The 16,788-nt window shown below is 34.5% G+C and overlaps 1 protein-coding gene and 1 pseudogene across 1 annotated transcript; one reads left to right on the plus strand and one right to left on the minus strand.

Moving 5' to 3' along the window:
- LOC100734977 (olfactory receptor 52N1-like) lies at nucleotides 1-909 on the minus strand. The gene has a single exon (XM_013147595.1). The coding sequence runs from the start codon at nucleotides 907-909 to the stop codon at nucleotides 1-3; it is 909 nt and encodes a 302-aa protein (XP_013003049.1).
- A 10,162-nt stretch (nucleotides 910-11,071) lies between these two features.
- On the plus strand, nucleotides 11,072-12,011 carry LOC100734698 (olfactory receptor 52N2-like; annotated as a pseudogene).
- Nucleotides 12,012-16,788: the final 4,777 nt, after the last annotated feature.

The raw sequence follows: 16,788 nt of genomic DNA on the forward strand, positions 1-16,788 counted from the left end.
TCATATCTGCTTCGTTTTCACCCCGTACACAATAGGGTTCATTGTGGGAGGCATGAGTAGATAGAAATTAGCCATAATGATGTGTATATGGGAAGGAATGGTGCGTCCCCCAAAGCGATGTGTGAAGAAGGTAAAGAAGGCTGGGACATAGGTGATGACAATGGCACAGATGTGAGCGGTGCAGGTGCTGAAGGCTTTCTGTCGAGCATCTGCTGATGATAAATTCACGACTGCCTGAAGAATCATAGCGTAGGAGATTGTGATGCACAGGATGTCAAAGCCCCCAATTAGGATGGCAACCATCAGACCATAAATGGCATTGACTTGAACATTCCCACAGGATATCTTGGCAACAGACATGTGGTCACAGTAGGTGTTGGGGATGATATTGCTCCTGAAATATGGCAGGCCCTTGGTGAGGAAAGTGAAAGGGATGATAAGCATCACACCTCTGAGAAAAGTGAGGAGCCTAGCTTTAGCAATGACCACATTAGTGAAGATGGTAGCATAGCTCAGGGGATAGCAGATGGCCACATAGTGGTCCAGGGCCATGAGCAGGAACACCCCAGACTCCATCCCTGTGAAAGTGTGTACAAAGAACATCTGCACCAGGCAGGCCTTGAAATCTATTACCTTGAGGTTGAACCAAAGTATGCAAAGAGTGTTGGGAACAGTGCTGGTGCACGTGAGCACGTCTGTGAAGGAAAGAAGGGCCAGGAAGATGTACATTGGTTTGTGTAAGGATGCTTCTGTGTGGATGAGGTACATAAGCCCAAAGTTCCCTGTAAGAGCAATGCTGTACATGGTGCACAGGGGAAGCGAGATCCACAGGTGAACTTCCTCCAGACCAGGGATGCCATTTAGGATGAACAAAGCTGAAGTGAAGCTGGTTCCATTTAGAAATGACATAACGACTGTTGGAAAATCATAATAGAGCTACTACTGAGCTATTTCTGTAAGTAGAATGAACATAAAAAACAGAGCATAGCTAACAATTTGCATAATTTTCTCCAGACTGGTCGAGAGAAAGTTTTTTTTTACTGTGGATCAATGACCATATGTGTTCTAGATTTAATATTTGATACACAATCTTTTTGAGTCTATGCCCTGATCGTGAGATGTTAACAAGACAAATTAAATTTGGTCAGTTTGTCTGGATCTGTCTGTGTCTAGTTATCACGTAGTCCATTGCCCAGGCTGAAATAGATCTCTCCCTGAACAAGGATGAACAGAGATTTTATTTTATTTTATTTTATTTTTATTTAAGAGGAAAAAGAGAAAAACACAAAACAAAACAAAGCAGTGTAAGGTTACACATAATACAGAACTACAAAAAAAAAAACATAACAGTAAGAAATCACCTGTTAATAGATTACATATTATCATCTTGGAAATAGTTGCTCAAATCACAGTATCAAAGAATACAAAGTAGACATTCAAACAGAGAGACTGCAAACAGCTGTGTTCAATGATCCAAAAACATTAATATAGTCAGCTATTTAACACCCCTAAACACACTTGCTGTTATATCCGTTAGAGCTCTTTTTTTTTTCCTTCCTTTCTTTTTTACAACAAAATTTACACATTTTGGATTTTATTACTCCTTAGTTCTTATTACTTTTTTTTGGGGGGGGGGAGAGAAGATTTTAAACGTTTACTGTGTTACAAGTGCTCTCATGTATGTTAGAAATTCCTAGGAAATTCTGAAATGTTAGCAAACTTCATGGGGTTCATCATTGAAAGTTAATCAATTTGAACTAATGAATATATTTGCACGGCTTCAATATAGTTTGAGCTCTAAGTATCCTTTTTAAAAAGTTTCAAAGATACATAAGGGAATAAAAATATAAATCAACCCTTGTGCCAATAGCTTCTTTTAATTAAAATCAGTGAATGACCTTAAAAACATATCCCTCCTTACTGTCATTAAAGACTAACTACCTGATTAGTGCTGAAGTGAATAGGTGATGAATCATTGCAGTAAATACATGAGTAAACAAAGTTTTTCTAAGATTAGTGAGCAGTCTAATGGACTCTGGAGTCCAGTTCAATGAAAATAAAGATGCTTATCAGCTTTAGTGAAACCAGTGGACATCCCATTTACAACATGGTTCTTTATTTTTTAACCGTATAACAATTTCAGAGAGCCATAGAGTCTAATTTTTCTGAATGCATGTAATTTCTAAAGATAAGTTTTCTGAAATAAAGAAGAAACAAAATATTTTAAGTCTACTGACCAAGAGGTATTAAGGAGGTTAAAAATATTCATGAGTAGTAGAATATTTGATGTGATGTTATGTGATGAGGAAGAGCAAAGCTGTGAATGTGCAATGGATGTACACACATTGCAACAGTTTTAAGATGTGGGCTACACTGAGCCAGAAGTTGCAGATCAAAAGTAATAAAAAAATAAAGAAAAATAGTATGATGATGAGAATCATCCTTACAAAAGGAAACTAGAGGAAAAATAAACAGGCTGATTTAAAAAAATTCAATGTTGAAATTTATAGCACATCTTAGTACGTAAGAGGCACACCAACAGGATTTCTATTTGAAATTTAAGGTTGTACAAAATTGCCTTTCCTTTCGTAATATGTTTACTTCATTGTATAGCCCTATTTTTCAAAAGATATATACTAAACAGAATACTTATAGGCTTATTTTGAATTGAAAAATCATTAAAACATCATGACTATAATATGTAATGGAGGTAATTCCCTGAAAGTAACAGAAGACAAGAAACAGAAAATTATGGAATAATACCTCATCACTCTCCTATTTATGCTGGCATAAATTCTTTTTTCTCAGGAGTGTTGTTATCTGTCACTTTCAGCAGTATTACCTTGAAAAATATATTCCCGGTAGTAGTTGTATTTAAGTAGTTAAAATGTGAACATTGTATCCAAAGTGAAAAAATAACCTACATAAAACCAGTCTTTATGCCCTACTAAAGGTTAGGAGGTAACATTATATAACAACGCTCTTATTCATTCTCCCATTTCTTTAATGTATCCATTCCCTTAATAAGAAGAATGCAACCCCATTTCAGAAATCTGCTTACCCTGAAAACTACTGGAGTTCCTCAACAAACTGTGTCCAAGGATTAAGTTACTTTCATGTCTGTCTGAAGATCTTGACCCTGCAGGAAAGATACAAGACCTATATTGAGACTTTGGAGGGTAAATACAAGAAACATTCTATTTCCTGTGAGTGTTGTTCAACAAGGAAAACTCAGTTGTTACTTTGTGATTCTACTATAATATCAGGGAATTGACTTCCCATAGATATGTGCATGTATAAATGATTACATTATGAGAAAAAAAAACAGATTTGAAAATCAGATATGTCTGGATGCTAAGGGCACTGAGCCATTGGGAGTTGTCTTAAGAACTATTTTGTCCCTCCTTACAATCTATAATTCCAGAGGGCATAACGCTTAGAAAATTTAAATAGCAACTATAGGTCTAAACTGGTTTGAACTTTCAGAATTAAATCTATTGGAGAGAGATTAACATCTAAAAGTGTAGTTCAACATTAGGCACACAATTTGTACTAAAATGTTTCTTGAACATAAATGATGATATACTAGCAATTGAAATATAGATGTATATGCATATATATATATATATATATATATATATACATTATATATTCATCAAGGACACAAATAAACCATACATATATAATTAATAAATTCCTTTAATTGTAACAGTTTAGTTATAAATTATTTGGGTAAAGCTAGATATAAACCATCACAATGTCTGTGAAAATGAGCATTTTGTTTTCTGCTTTGCTGTTCTAATGTGTTTTTTCTTGCCTTTTCAGTGGTTGGGATCTCCCTCCTGTGCAATATTTTCCAGGAGTGAAATAATAGATAGCTGTGGTGATTCCAAATGACTCAGGAAAATTAAATTTACTGAGTTATCCTTATCAGAGTTATCTTTATCAGAAACTTGACTCCAAAAGATCATATGAAAATGTAGATTTGCAGCAGAAGCAGAAGCACAACAGTGCAGCAGTAAAACTATTATGAAATAATAGTAGATTCCTTATTCAGAATGGATGTTTGGCTAAATGCCTATAGCATTCTTATTGGTAAACTATGCACCTACTGACAATGAATCATCATTTTATTTTCAAATATACTCCTATAAATAACCTTGAAATATCATTTGAAATATTTATTGCTGCCAAGAAAATCCTGGATTATATAAAATGATTATCCATTGTGTATAGGGTAGATTATTATGAATATCTTTCTTTTCTTTGTTGACAACACTGGTGATCAAATCTTTCCCATGCTAGGCAAACACTTTACTACTGAGTTCTACTCTCAGTCTTAGAGACTGTTAATATTTTTATGACTGGACTTTGAATTTTATAATATATTCTTGTATCTACTAACATGATCATATGATTATTCAGTTTTGTTGGAAGCATTGTTTTATGTTTATTTATATGAAATTCACATGAAGTAAGACATTATAAAAATGAAGTTTATAAAATTTTAACATATATATGTTTACCAATATGATATGAAATGTCATCGCCCCCCAAATTTTCCTATACCCCTACTCAGTCAATCTCAACCACATTTTAAGACCCAAATAAACACTGAATACTGTTTTAATAATGGATCAATATAAAAAGATTATGATCTACTCTCTCACATCTTTTTTTTTATACAGCATCATATTTATAATAGCTATCCATTTTGTACAGGTGAATTACTCTTTCTAAATTCTTTATAGTAAGCCATTGTATGAATATACCATACATATTTATTGATTGCTTCACCTGTACTGACAGGTGTTCACTTGTTTCCTGTTGAGTTATCACAAATAAGCCTGTTGTGAATGTTCATGCTGCATTGGGGGTAAAACAAAAATGAGCACAAATAAACAGTCCATTCTGCATCTTAAACACATAGACCTCTCATAACCTTCCAAGAGTGATAGTCACCCCTTCACTTCTTCCTTCAACATGTCATATAAATTTCTCCTCTGGACCTCTCCAGCTCAGTCATATAGGAGAAGAATGTTCTTGGACATATAGTTTCAACCTAAGCATAACAGCACTGTGCTAATCACTACTGGGTTACTTCCTTTCATGCAGCATAACTGCAGCATCAGCTGACATAAAGAAATATCTTTATGAAATTATTGAAGAACTCAAAACAGAAATACTAACAGGAATAAAGCAAGATATAAGAAGTTTAGTAAAATAAATGCTAAGAATCTCTAAAGAAGACACAGATGGAAGAATGGAGGAACACAGGAGAAGGAGGGAAACAATTGGTGAAGAACTTTTAAAAATCTAGAATACACGAAACATTCAAAGAGACTCAGGAATTTTACGACTCCATTGAAAGATGACAAAACTGCTTGAAAGAAACTAATGATAGACTATCAAAACTTGAAGACAGGTTTCCAATGTATGATTGCAAAAAGAAAGATCTCTTAAAAATAACAAGGAACCAGGAAGTAACAATACAAAGGCAAGAAGATGACAAGAGGATCTATAACTTAAGAATAAAAAAAAGTGAGTGAAGAACTTGGGGGTAAATACAAATGAAATACAAAGGCTATTCACAGAAATAATTAAGGAAAACTTCCCAAGAATCACCTAGAAAGGAAAACCCATCAAAATTATGACAGACTTCTCAACACAAACCATAAAATCAAGAAGAGTTTGGAGCAAAGTTTTCCAAGCCCTGAAAGAAAATAAACTGTAACTCAGATTGTTGAACCCTGAAAAACTATCTCTCAAAATTAATGGAGAAACAAGATGCTTCCATGACAAAAAGAACTGGAAAAGTTCATGACCACCAATCCAACCGTACAAAAAATACTGAAGGACATTCGAGAGAGAGAGAGAGAGCAAAAAAACACCAGGGTTTCACAGAGGCCTCAGTGACCTGGGCAGACAGTGGAGGAAGGGGAAAAGTAAACAACCAATGTCAGAAAAATAACAGCAGAGATGAGGTGGAGAAAACATGCGCTATGTCCATCAAAACATTGCCATGATCAGAAATTGGTGATGAATTTTTCCAGTACTTCAATAAGGAATAAGCTCTTTTAGAGACAATAAAAGAGAAACATGCTTAAACTCATTAATGAAGCTATATAACTCATATAAAATTTCTTATGAAGACATAAAAAAAATTTAGCTCCAAAGCAAGACTCATATTACTAAGTAAATAAAGCAATGCCTTTAATGCATAATAACACATATTAAATGGTGATTTACTTTGAAATATAATTTTGTAATGTTATTTGGCCAACTGACAATTTTGCTCTTCTGTTAACATAAGAAATGAAAATTAATGTGATCATATTTATATGAATGACTACATTTAATAGCTATAGCAGAGTTTTAGACAACCACTAGATCATTCATCAAATGAAGTAACTTATCAGCAGCAGCAGGTTATAAATAAAAAATTTAACATAATTCATAATTTCATTTTAAATGCAATAGAAAAAAACAGCTTCACTTTTATCATCTACCTAAACCTGTTATTCTAAAGGCAGTAGGTGACTTTTACCTTCTGTCATATTATAAAAAGTCATTAAACCTAGTGTCAAACCCACAAGTCAGCACTTTAGGAGTCTCATCTCTGTCAGGGAGATTTGCACTTTTAGGAGATTCTGTTGATCAGTTGAGTATCTCAGGGAATGGTGCTCAAGAAGGAGTTTAGGTCAAGCCAGAATTGGAGAGCCTTTCTCAAAGAAATACTAACATAAATGTCTGAACCCTCTCACACTCATTTTATCTCACTTAACACTGAAAATTCTGCCTTTTATTTACTAGGAAACACCCCACAACTTTCTATTCCTTTCTTATTAATTAAAACTCATCCATTTCTCACTATCATAAATACATAAAGGTTTTCCTAGACAGGTGGGCACAAATTGTCATACTTTCCAAGCCAATGCACAACTTATAAATTCTATATTTAACATACTTTTAAAAAATCTTTCGTATCTATTAGTACACAGTATAAAATGTACTAATATTTATAAGAAGTTTTACTTGTTTTTTTCTGCTTTTCATTAGAAAACATGAAAAATAATTTTAAAATGTATATGGTCATTCCAAGAGTTTTCAGCTTGAGAAACTTTCTACTGGAGCCCAGGATTTGGAATATTGCAAATGATTTGTTAGCTTACTTTTTAGTTTAAGCACTTGTTTACTAAACTCTACTAATATTATAACTCAACTAATTTCAAGGGAAGAGTTTGCCTACAAATTTTTCAGGTACTCTGTACTCAAAAATGAAGATACATAGCTGAACGGCACTGCAAAATGTGTATACTCTTGCTCTCGAAGTCAGCTTTCTGATATAGAAAATTTATGGTATGTGTGTGCATAAGTGTGTGTGTGTGTGTGTGTGTGTGTGTGTGTGTGTGTGAGAGAGAGAGAGAGAGAGACAGAGAGAGACAGAGACAGAGAGAGACAGAGAGAGAGAGACAGAGAGAGAGAGAGAGAGACAGAGAGAGACAGAGAGAGTGTACATGCTTGAGTAAATGGGTTGGTTCCCTGCCAAAGGGAAAAAATATTCATGTTTTCTGTGTTTTTTCCCATTGTGGCTGCCTAGTCAAGAAGAAGGTGTACTATGAGACTAGATTGGTTCTTACTCCTTTCACTTTCCTATAACTGCCATTCATTTCTACAGATACAATGGACCATATGGAAGAGAGGTCATGCTGTTGTTTACCATCCACAAATATATTCACTTTGGGAGAATTTCAGTCCAGTGTTCTATGTTTCCTTAAGCATAACCAAGATTTGCTGCATGCAATCACAACTGTAATGAATGGTGCATTTCTGCCACTGTAAAGAGGACACAGGCAGAGAAGCTGTACATGTGATCAGTTCAGGGCTCATGTAAACTGACCTACTTGAAGAATGTGTACTGTAATGAAGCTCTAGCAAAGAAGATACTGAGATTGTTTACTATACTTTTGAGATGGCTTTGAAACATATACATGCCATAGGAATATACCTAAGACAAAAGTATGAAACTGAAATTGAGGAACCCTGGGGAGTCAGACATAATTTCATGTTTATAATTCAGTAGTTGGAAGAGACTATTTGAAAGACTCATCAGGGGAAAGCTGTGAAAAAGTGAGAGATTGCTTTCCCTTCATGCAAATGTACATAGGAAAATATAGACCTAAATATAATTTCCAGAAATCTAAATTTACATACTAAAACTAAATTTATGTACTATCTCACACTTATGAGATATTTACCTATAAGCCCCTAAAGAAATTTTGTCCTTTTGACTGGAAAATCCCTGGAGAAAATATGTTTTTTTTTGTATTTTTTTTTTTTTTTAGAATTCATCACTTGTGTTTTTCCTCACAACTGTTTTTTTAATCAGTAATGAGTGGGAATATAAAATAAATGGCATTACATTGATTTTCAATCATTTAGGAAATACAAAATATATAAGATGGTCAAAAATGTTAGTAAACAGAAGAAATTTGAGTCAGAGCTTGAGTCAGAGTGGCTGAATGTAGAAGGTAATGAATTATCTCTTTATAATTGTGGAAGCAAAGAGAAGTACAAATTTATCTGAAATGAGAGAAGAAATGTAGAGAAATCAAAAGCAGTTCAAGCAGAGGAGAAAGGGGTTTCCTTGATAAAGATATGTCAAGGACCAAAGAGATAATGTTGTAAAAAAAATATTTCTCATCTTTCTATTCAATAACAGTAAAATTTTACCTATCTTGGCAGGTGGAGTCTTTCTTAGGAAATGGTAAGGCATCTACTAATGGCATCTACTCATGAAAATGAATTCTAGATTAACAACTACTAATGAAAAAGGAGTTCTAATACCTTCATAAACTCGTATCTACTGTTCCTTTTGCTCAATCATTTCTAATGGCAATCACTTAACTATCTTCTTAGGATATTTTATCTGCATGAATGAACAACATTGCTTCACCCAAGTATATAATCCTGTATCATTTGTTGTTCATTATGTTTGCCTTTGAGAATATTCAAATTAACAGAAAGGCAATTATATCCATTTCCTATACTTCTTAGTGCTTAACAGCCTGAATTTCATTTTTTTTTAAATACCTTTCAAGTTGAAGGCATCTGGAAATCATAGTTTCTTTTTTCAGGATGCATTCTAACATTTCAATGTGTAGTTTAGAGGTTTTATGCACTAGAAAAAAGACAAAACCTAAAAAGAAGCTTGGAATTTATCAATTCATTTGTTACCCAATATTATTTCTTACATTGAGATATAGCCAATAAGAAAATAGAACAAAATTTTGTGTCTAAAAATTTTGCAATCTAGTAGGTGGGTACATAAAATTTTACTGTGGGATATGGAAAAACCTGGAAAGGGATATTCTACGTTAATATGGGTGAAAGCAAGGGAATTATGATTTTCTATTGGATAGTGGGAAAGTGTTACTTCTAGGGGAACTGAGCAGAGACCCGCAATTGTTGAAAGTGTGCACAATGTTCATCACATGAATACACCAGGATGTAAGAGTGGCAAGTGGAAATGTCTGGACACACACAAGTTTGTTAAGTTTAAGAAACCCCCAGTAGGTATGGGTGGGCAGACAAAGGTAGGATTATGAGACTGGAGGGAAATTGAAAGATTTAAAAAAATTTTAGACGACCAGGGAAAATAATACATTGTTTATTTTGCTTTGAGTGAGGCATGAAGTAAGTTATGGCTGCATATGGTTTTACTTTACATACATTTTCTAGAGTAAAATCATGATAATCTCATTAACAATACTGAAGGATAGCAATACATGTGATTATTATATTACAGGTTGTATTGAAATTTTCTGAAATGTATTCTATATTATTTTGGAAAAGCTTTAAAAATAATCTGTTCTCATTTCATCCTGTTTTTGGGAGATTTTACATTGTCTCCATAGTATTTCAAGTTACCTGTATGTTAACATTTTAAAAGTTATTTCAACAGCTATGACTTACACAGAGAAATAAAATAATACCCAAACTCTATGTTAAAATTGACCAGAAGGAATGAGAAACAATTAAAAACTGGGGAAAAATTGTTACATGGGATTCCCAAATATAAATCAAATGCTTAAGATAGATGACCATATTATTAAGTTTTTGTTGGATCATTGAACACAACTGTTTGCAGTATCACTGTTTGAATGTCCAATTTGTATGCTTTAATCTGGTAACTTTAACAACTACTTCTAAGATGACAACATGTAATCTATTAACTAGTGATTTCTTACTGTTTTTTTTAAAAAATTCTGTATTACTTGTACCCTCATATTGTTTCGTTTTGTTTTTTCTCCTTTAAATATATATTTTTTAAAAAAATCAAATGCTATCTTGGGGTTTCTTCTCCTGTAATGGAAACCAATATCTGAAATTGTCACAAGCTTCCTCCTTTGTGACTCTGGAAATTGTGGATCAGGAAACTGATACAAATGATGTTATGCCAGCTAATGCTATTGGTGTGGGTAATAATCTATCTTTTGTTCCTGAATTCTAGTATTTTATAGTTTTCAACAGAAAAGATTTAAGACTGACCAAATTTCAGCATAAAGAATAAAAATGGAAAGCTCTTTATTTTCAAATACAGATTACTAGTGCTAGACACATATACTAATTTTAAAAATTAATAAATTAAAAAATTGATTCCACTGTCTGAGTAACATTGTTTATAGGTAAATGGGGAATAAAAATAATACACCAAAAGAAGAAAGAAATTATAATTGAATATATAATAGATGGAAAAGTATCATGATGTATTTAAATTGCTTACAACTATTATAGGTATATGCACATCATACTTATTCACATAGAGACTTAAAAAGAATTAGTAGACAGGAAGTAAATTAAAGCTTAACAGTGTCACTGGCTAAATATGAATATTGCAAAATTCATTTACATTGATCAGCTATAAACAAATACCACTCAGAATGCATAAACATGCTTTTTAAGTTGTAAAACTTGCATGCATTGTTTCTGAAGAAAAATAATTTCCCAACTCTCTCCTACATGATTCCTGCATTGGGACAGAAAGTAATGTGTCTCCTAATTAATCACCATGCATGAGGCCAACAGCTCCAGCCTGAGACCAAAGCGCTTTATCCTCAGTGGGATTCCTGTGCTGGAAACTGCACATATCTAGATCTCTTTGCCATTTTGTTTCATCTACATCGTTGTTGTCATAGGGAACTGTGGCCTCATCTATATCATTAGTAGTGAGAAGGTCCTGTACAGGGCCTTGTATTACTTCGTAGCGTTGTTGTCTCTTACAGATGTTTCTGGGTGTACTTCATTTGTCGTCAATATGTTATATATTTTTGGTTCAATCTCAAAGAGATTGATTTCAGTGCCTGCCATGTGTAGATGTTTTTGGTCCATATGCTGACAGGCATGGAGTCTGGAGTGCTCATGCTCATAGCTCTGGATCATTATGTAGCCATCTGCTACCCCGTGCACTACTCTACCATCCTCCCCAACATTGTAATTACCAAAGCAGGGGTGGCCACTTTCATTTAAAGTGCATTGCTCATGGTACCATTTACCTTCTTCATCAAGCACCTTCCCTACTCTAGGGGCAAGCTCCTTCACCACACCTACTGTGACCATATGTCTGTGGCCAAATTATCCTATGGCAATGTCAAGATTAATGCTATATATGGTCTCGTAGCTGCTTGGTTGATTGGAGGCTTTGATACGTTTTGCATCGCCATGCTGTACTGCATCTGTCATCTGAAGATACTTGCCAGAAAGCCTTTTGCACTTGTCCAGCTCATATATGTGCTATTGTCATCACCTACGTCCCAGCCTCCATCAGTTTCTTCACTCGTCACTTTGGAGGACAAACCATACCTCATCATATTCACATTTTTATAGCCAACCTCTATCTGTTGCTACCTCTTTCTTTCAATCCAATTGTGTATGCAGTGAAGACTAAGCAGATTCGTGAAGTAGTGACCAGAGTGTTTTTCATAGAGAAAGATATTTTGCATAAAAGATAAATCCATCATTTGAGTTCTCCATTTGTTAGAAAAGATCAAGAAACTTATCAAGGGAGAGAAGAATAGCAAAACTGAAATACCTGAGCTCGTGAGAAAACACTATCAGTGAATATCTTGGCATAAAATTGATAAATCAGTTATGGCATATTTCACCCAAAATGTCAAAAATGATGGAATTATAAGACAACATAATTGCTCTCTTCACACAATTTACCTTTTCTTATGTTATTTTTTATTTTTAAATATAAAAGCAATGATACAGAATTTAAAACAGGCTAATTGTTAATGTATTGTATAGTGTTAAATTCAAAGTAGTTGCTCATATTATAAAACATAAGCACGAATGATTCATCAAACAACATAGGTACAAACCATTCTTTTTAAAAAAATTATTTAAAGAAAGACAAAATAAAACAGAAAACAGGTAGAAATAATACATACTTTCAAAGAAAAAATAAACAGTAACAAATCACTAGTTGATGTTTACATGTTGTCCTCTTACACATAATTGTTCAAGATACAAAAGTGGAACATATAAATGGGAATTCAAATAGCGAGACTGCAAATAGCTCTGTTCAACTATCTAATAAAAACTTAGTAATATGGTTATCAATCCTGTACACTAAAATATACATGGTTTTATTCATATCTTCGTTTATGTTGAGATTAAACAAATCAAAGCAGACTAAAATCACTCTGAACAAAGAATAATAGTATTTCTGGATTTCACATCATGACACTCTGGAATCAGCACTGGGTACTGTAGAGTCTTTTTCCTTTAGAGTATTTGTTCATTTTATCATGTGTCATAAAATCAGTTCTCGTAAACTATTTATAGGTTTTACACAGGCATGAGTCTTAATATGCATTTCTATTCTTTCTATATTACAGGGGGAAGCAGAACAAAGCAGGACGTATTCCTATAGAAACATGAAGCTAAAAAGACATATAAAAGTGCTGTATAAGGAGTTATACCATGGTTACTGTGTTGTCTCTTGTTATCTTCAATAGAATGGCTATATCATCAGATATAGTATAATTGAATATATCAGTACATGACAGTATTAATAGAAATACAACTTTGTAGATAGTGTAGAACTACAAAAAGAGGTAATAACCAGACCAGAATGGGTATCATAGTGAATCACTGTCATTTTCAGTATAGTTGTCTATACTCTCAGACTTGATACTATCAACCTTAACAGTTTTGAATAAAATCTGTCAATAACAAACAGCAATCAAACAAATCAGCTTTAACTAAGATCAGTCATGATATAATAGTATAAGTTATATAGGGATCCAGATTAAGTTAGTAGGAAATTAAACATGATTACTGTACTATATCCTGATATTTTTTGGATAGCTGGATGTGCCCTCAGATCTAGTGCTTGCATACAAACTAGAACAGAATTAGTTCTACCTAAGCAGAGTGGTGAGAGTAATATGAGTTTTAATTCCTGATACACTATTAACAATATCTTCTGCTGCCTTTTAAAAGACTATTCCTCCCATTTCACTCCCTCAGGGTATACTGTGCATTTTTGGGTCTCCCCCACACCCTCAGTTTTATATTGGGGGGCAACCTGATATTAACCTAAGTGTTTCCATACCTTCTCACTCTTGCACTTGACCTCTAGTTGTACTTCTTTACTATTAAAGCCTGTATTTCCAACCTATCCATAAATACTGGTTTTCTATTACTCTCTGGTTCCCTGTCACATAGTGTACTGTTTTCTAATATTTCATTTTCAGTCCATATTCCCTTCTTCAGGTTAATTATATTTCTTATAAAGTGCATCTCTGTGGACTCTACCTCTTGATCCACTCTGCCTGTTATTCTTTTTTTCCTTAAGTTAGTGTATATAGGCCATTTATCTTAGAAATTATATCCAACCTTCTCTGCCTCATTTCTGTTGTGCTCTTTTTCTGCCATTAGTTGTCTGTTTGTCTTCTTCATTTCACTTTCTTCCCCATTCATTCAGGCCTCTCTGCCACTGTTCCTGAAATCCTGGTAATTTCATCTCTCTTTAGAATGTCCTGCAATATTCTATGTAGAGTATGATTGGTGGTTGTGAATTTCCCCCATTTCCTCTTTATCTTGGAAGCATCTTGTCTCTCTATTAATTTCTAGAGACAATTTTTCAGGGTACATCAATCTGGGATGGAGGTTATTTTCTTTCATGGCTTGGAATACTTCGCTTGTGCCAAGAAGTCTGCCATTATTCTGATGGGCTTTCCCTTGTAAGTAATCTGTTTCTTGTCTCTGACAGCTTTTAATATTCTGTTCTTATATTGCATTTCTTGGATCTTGATTATTATACGTCTGGGTATGGTCCTATTTTGGTTGTAGGCGGCTAGAGTTCTGTGTGCCTCATACATCTGAATAACCTTTCCATTTCATATGTTTGGGAAGTTTTCCTTAATTATTTCTGTGAAAAGCATTTGTCGTTCCTTTGTTTGTCCCCCTGCTTTTTTATTCACATTTTTTATTCTTAAGTTATAGATCCTCTTGTCATCTTCTGGCCTTTGTATTGTTACTGCTTATTTCCTTGTAATTTTTAAGAAATATTTCCTTTCATGATCCCACATTGTAATCCTGTCCTCCAGTTTGGATAATCTATCTTTAGTTTCTTTCAAGCAGTTTTGCCAACTTTCAATGGAGTTTTTAATTTCCTGGTAATCTCCTTGAACATGCTTCATGTATTCCATGTTTTCTTTATACTCTTTAGCTCTTTTGTTGTGCTCCTCCATTCTGCTGTCTGTGTCTTCTTGAGAGGTGCTTAGAATTTCTTTTATTAATATATTTAGAACTTGCTTCACTTGGTTAAGTATTTCACTTTTGAACTTGTCTATGAGGTTCTGAAGATATCTCTTTACGTCCACTGTTGATGTGTCTGATATTGCATGTTTGCCATCCTCAATCTACTTTGCATTTACCATTCCTGGATCAATGTTGTCAGGGTTGAGGGCTGGGGATCCTTTCTTGTTGCTTCCTCTTCTCATATTTTTGTCCCTTCCATTCAGGTGTATATAGGAGGCCTCAATTTCTTTCTTTTTTGGTTATAGTTCGCCTGAAGCATGCTTATTAGGTGCTCCTGCCCACTACAGTGTACTATGGAGTTACAAACAGGAGCAACATATGCTGGGCTCTCCCTTCTGGCTTAGTCAAGCTGCTGAGGGCTTCACTGAATTAGGGTGTGCTGCCAGGTGTAGGGACTTGGTTTGGGCTACCCTATTGGGTCGCAGCCCAGAACATGACCCAGGCTAAACACACCCCACCAATCCTGCTTGAGAAAGGAGCAACTGACTGAAGTCACGGCTGTTCCTTGTTCTTGCCAAGCCTGCCCCGCACCAGAATGTCATCTGTCAGAGCCCCTTTTCTGTGGATTGGTTTTATTCCTGTCACTCACTGCGGGTCGATACAGGTTCCCCACCAGCTCAGCTTTCTGTTTGGTGTGCTGATCCCCAACTTCAGTGTGAGTGCATCTCCAGTGAGTTGATACAGCAGGCTTTCAGGTAGATCAGTAAGTCTCAGCTGCATGAGCTCAAACACTGCAGCAGGAGCACCAAGCCTTTAGCTGTTCCAATATAGCACTGGGACTGTATATTTAATTGGTTTGTCTCAGCTTAGTTTGTTCCTGGGTTGGGAGGATCCATCTCCCTTGGTTCGGGACTCCCCATGTTGTATTAGTTTTGCAACCTAAGTTGACTGTCTCAGGGAGTGTCAGTAGCTTGCTGTTATCTATATGCCATCTTTATCAGAATCCCCAAGATTTTCTTTTCAATGAAATAATAGCAAGTAGTAGTACAATTTTCTTAGCTGCTATATATATTTTTTCCATTTTTTTTTCTTTTCTCTTTTCCTTCATTCTAATTGTTTCCTTCTGATCAGTATCTTCTCCTTTTCAATTTACCTTTAGTAATACCTCATGGAATGTACATGGGGAATGTGATGGTTATAATATTCAAATAAAGTCTTGTCAATGAATGTCTTTGCTGTGGATACTGTCAGAGATACCAGAGAACTGAGAGACACAGAAGGGAATTAGGAAGGCACAAAGCAAATTTTACTAGTGTCACAAGGAAACAAGAAGTACTTCCCCAAAATGACTGGGTGAATTCTCAGGGTTCTGTCATTTTTTTAGTCTACATCTATATGAAACATATTGCTTTAGGGGAATAAGATCTTTGCTACTTGCTATTATTGATATTATGCTGCCTGAGCAATTATTTAGCTTTCTATTAAAATAACAGTATACTGGATAGAAATAAAACTAAAATAAAAATGATTATTTAGCATTATCACTATTTGAGAAATACTCCTTAGAATTAATGTCAAGAATAGTAGGTTTTGATATTTGTTAGAAAAGTTAAGTAGAGAAAAGGAACTTGAAGAAAATCTAAATATTTCACCAAATTAGGAAACCAGAAATCAACTGCCTTACCTGAGTATAAGGTGCAAGGTGAAAGAGCAGAGTGGCTGGGGACAGTAGAGAGGAGCATCACATTCAGATTCCTGGACAACAGGATGGAAAGAAATGAGTGCCACGTGAGAAGGGTGAGTTCAAGAAAGAGTGAGACTGAATCAACAGTGGGAAAGAGGAGGAGCACAACCTGAGGAAAACTGAAATGAAAGAAAGTTCTCAGAAAACTGATATAAATGAAGTGAGTAAAGTTAGTAGATTGGTGAAAGTTATATTCTTATATGCTAATATGAAGAATACATTTTAACATGCTGTATGTGCTCAGACAGTTATGAAGTATATTAAATACATAG

Source organism: Cavia porcellus, unplaced genomic scaffold (assembly GCF_034190915.1).
Source record: "Cavia porcellus strain 051 isolate PalLab524CR breed Dunkin Hartley unplaced genomic scaffold, mCavPor4.1 scaffold_9, whole genome shotgun sequence".
Taxonomy (NCBI): domain Eukaryota; kingdom Metazoa; phylum Chordata; class Mammalia; order Rodentia; family Caviidae; genus Cavia; species Cavia porcellus.

Excerpts from the sequence above, each read along its gene's own strand:
- LOC100734977 (XM_013147595.1), bottom strand. The coding sequence starts at position 909 with ATGTCATTTCTAAATGGAACCAGCTTCACTTCAGCTTTGTTCATCCTA.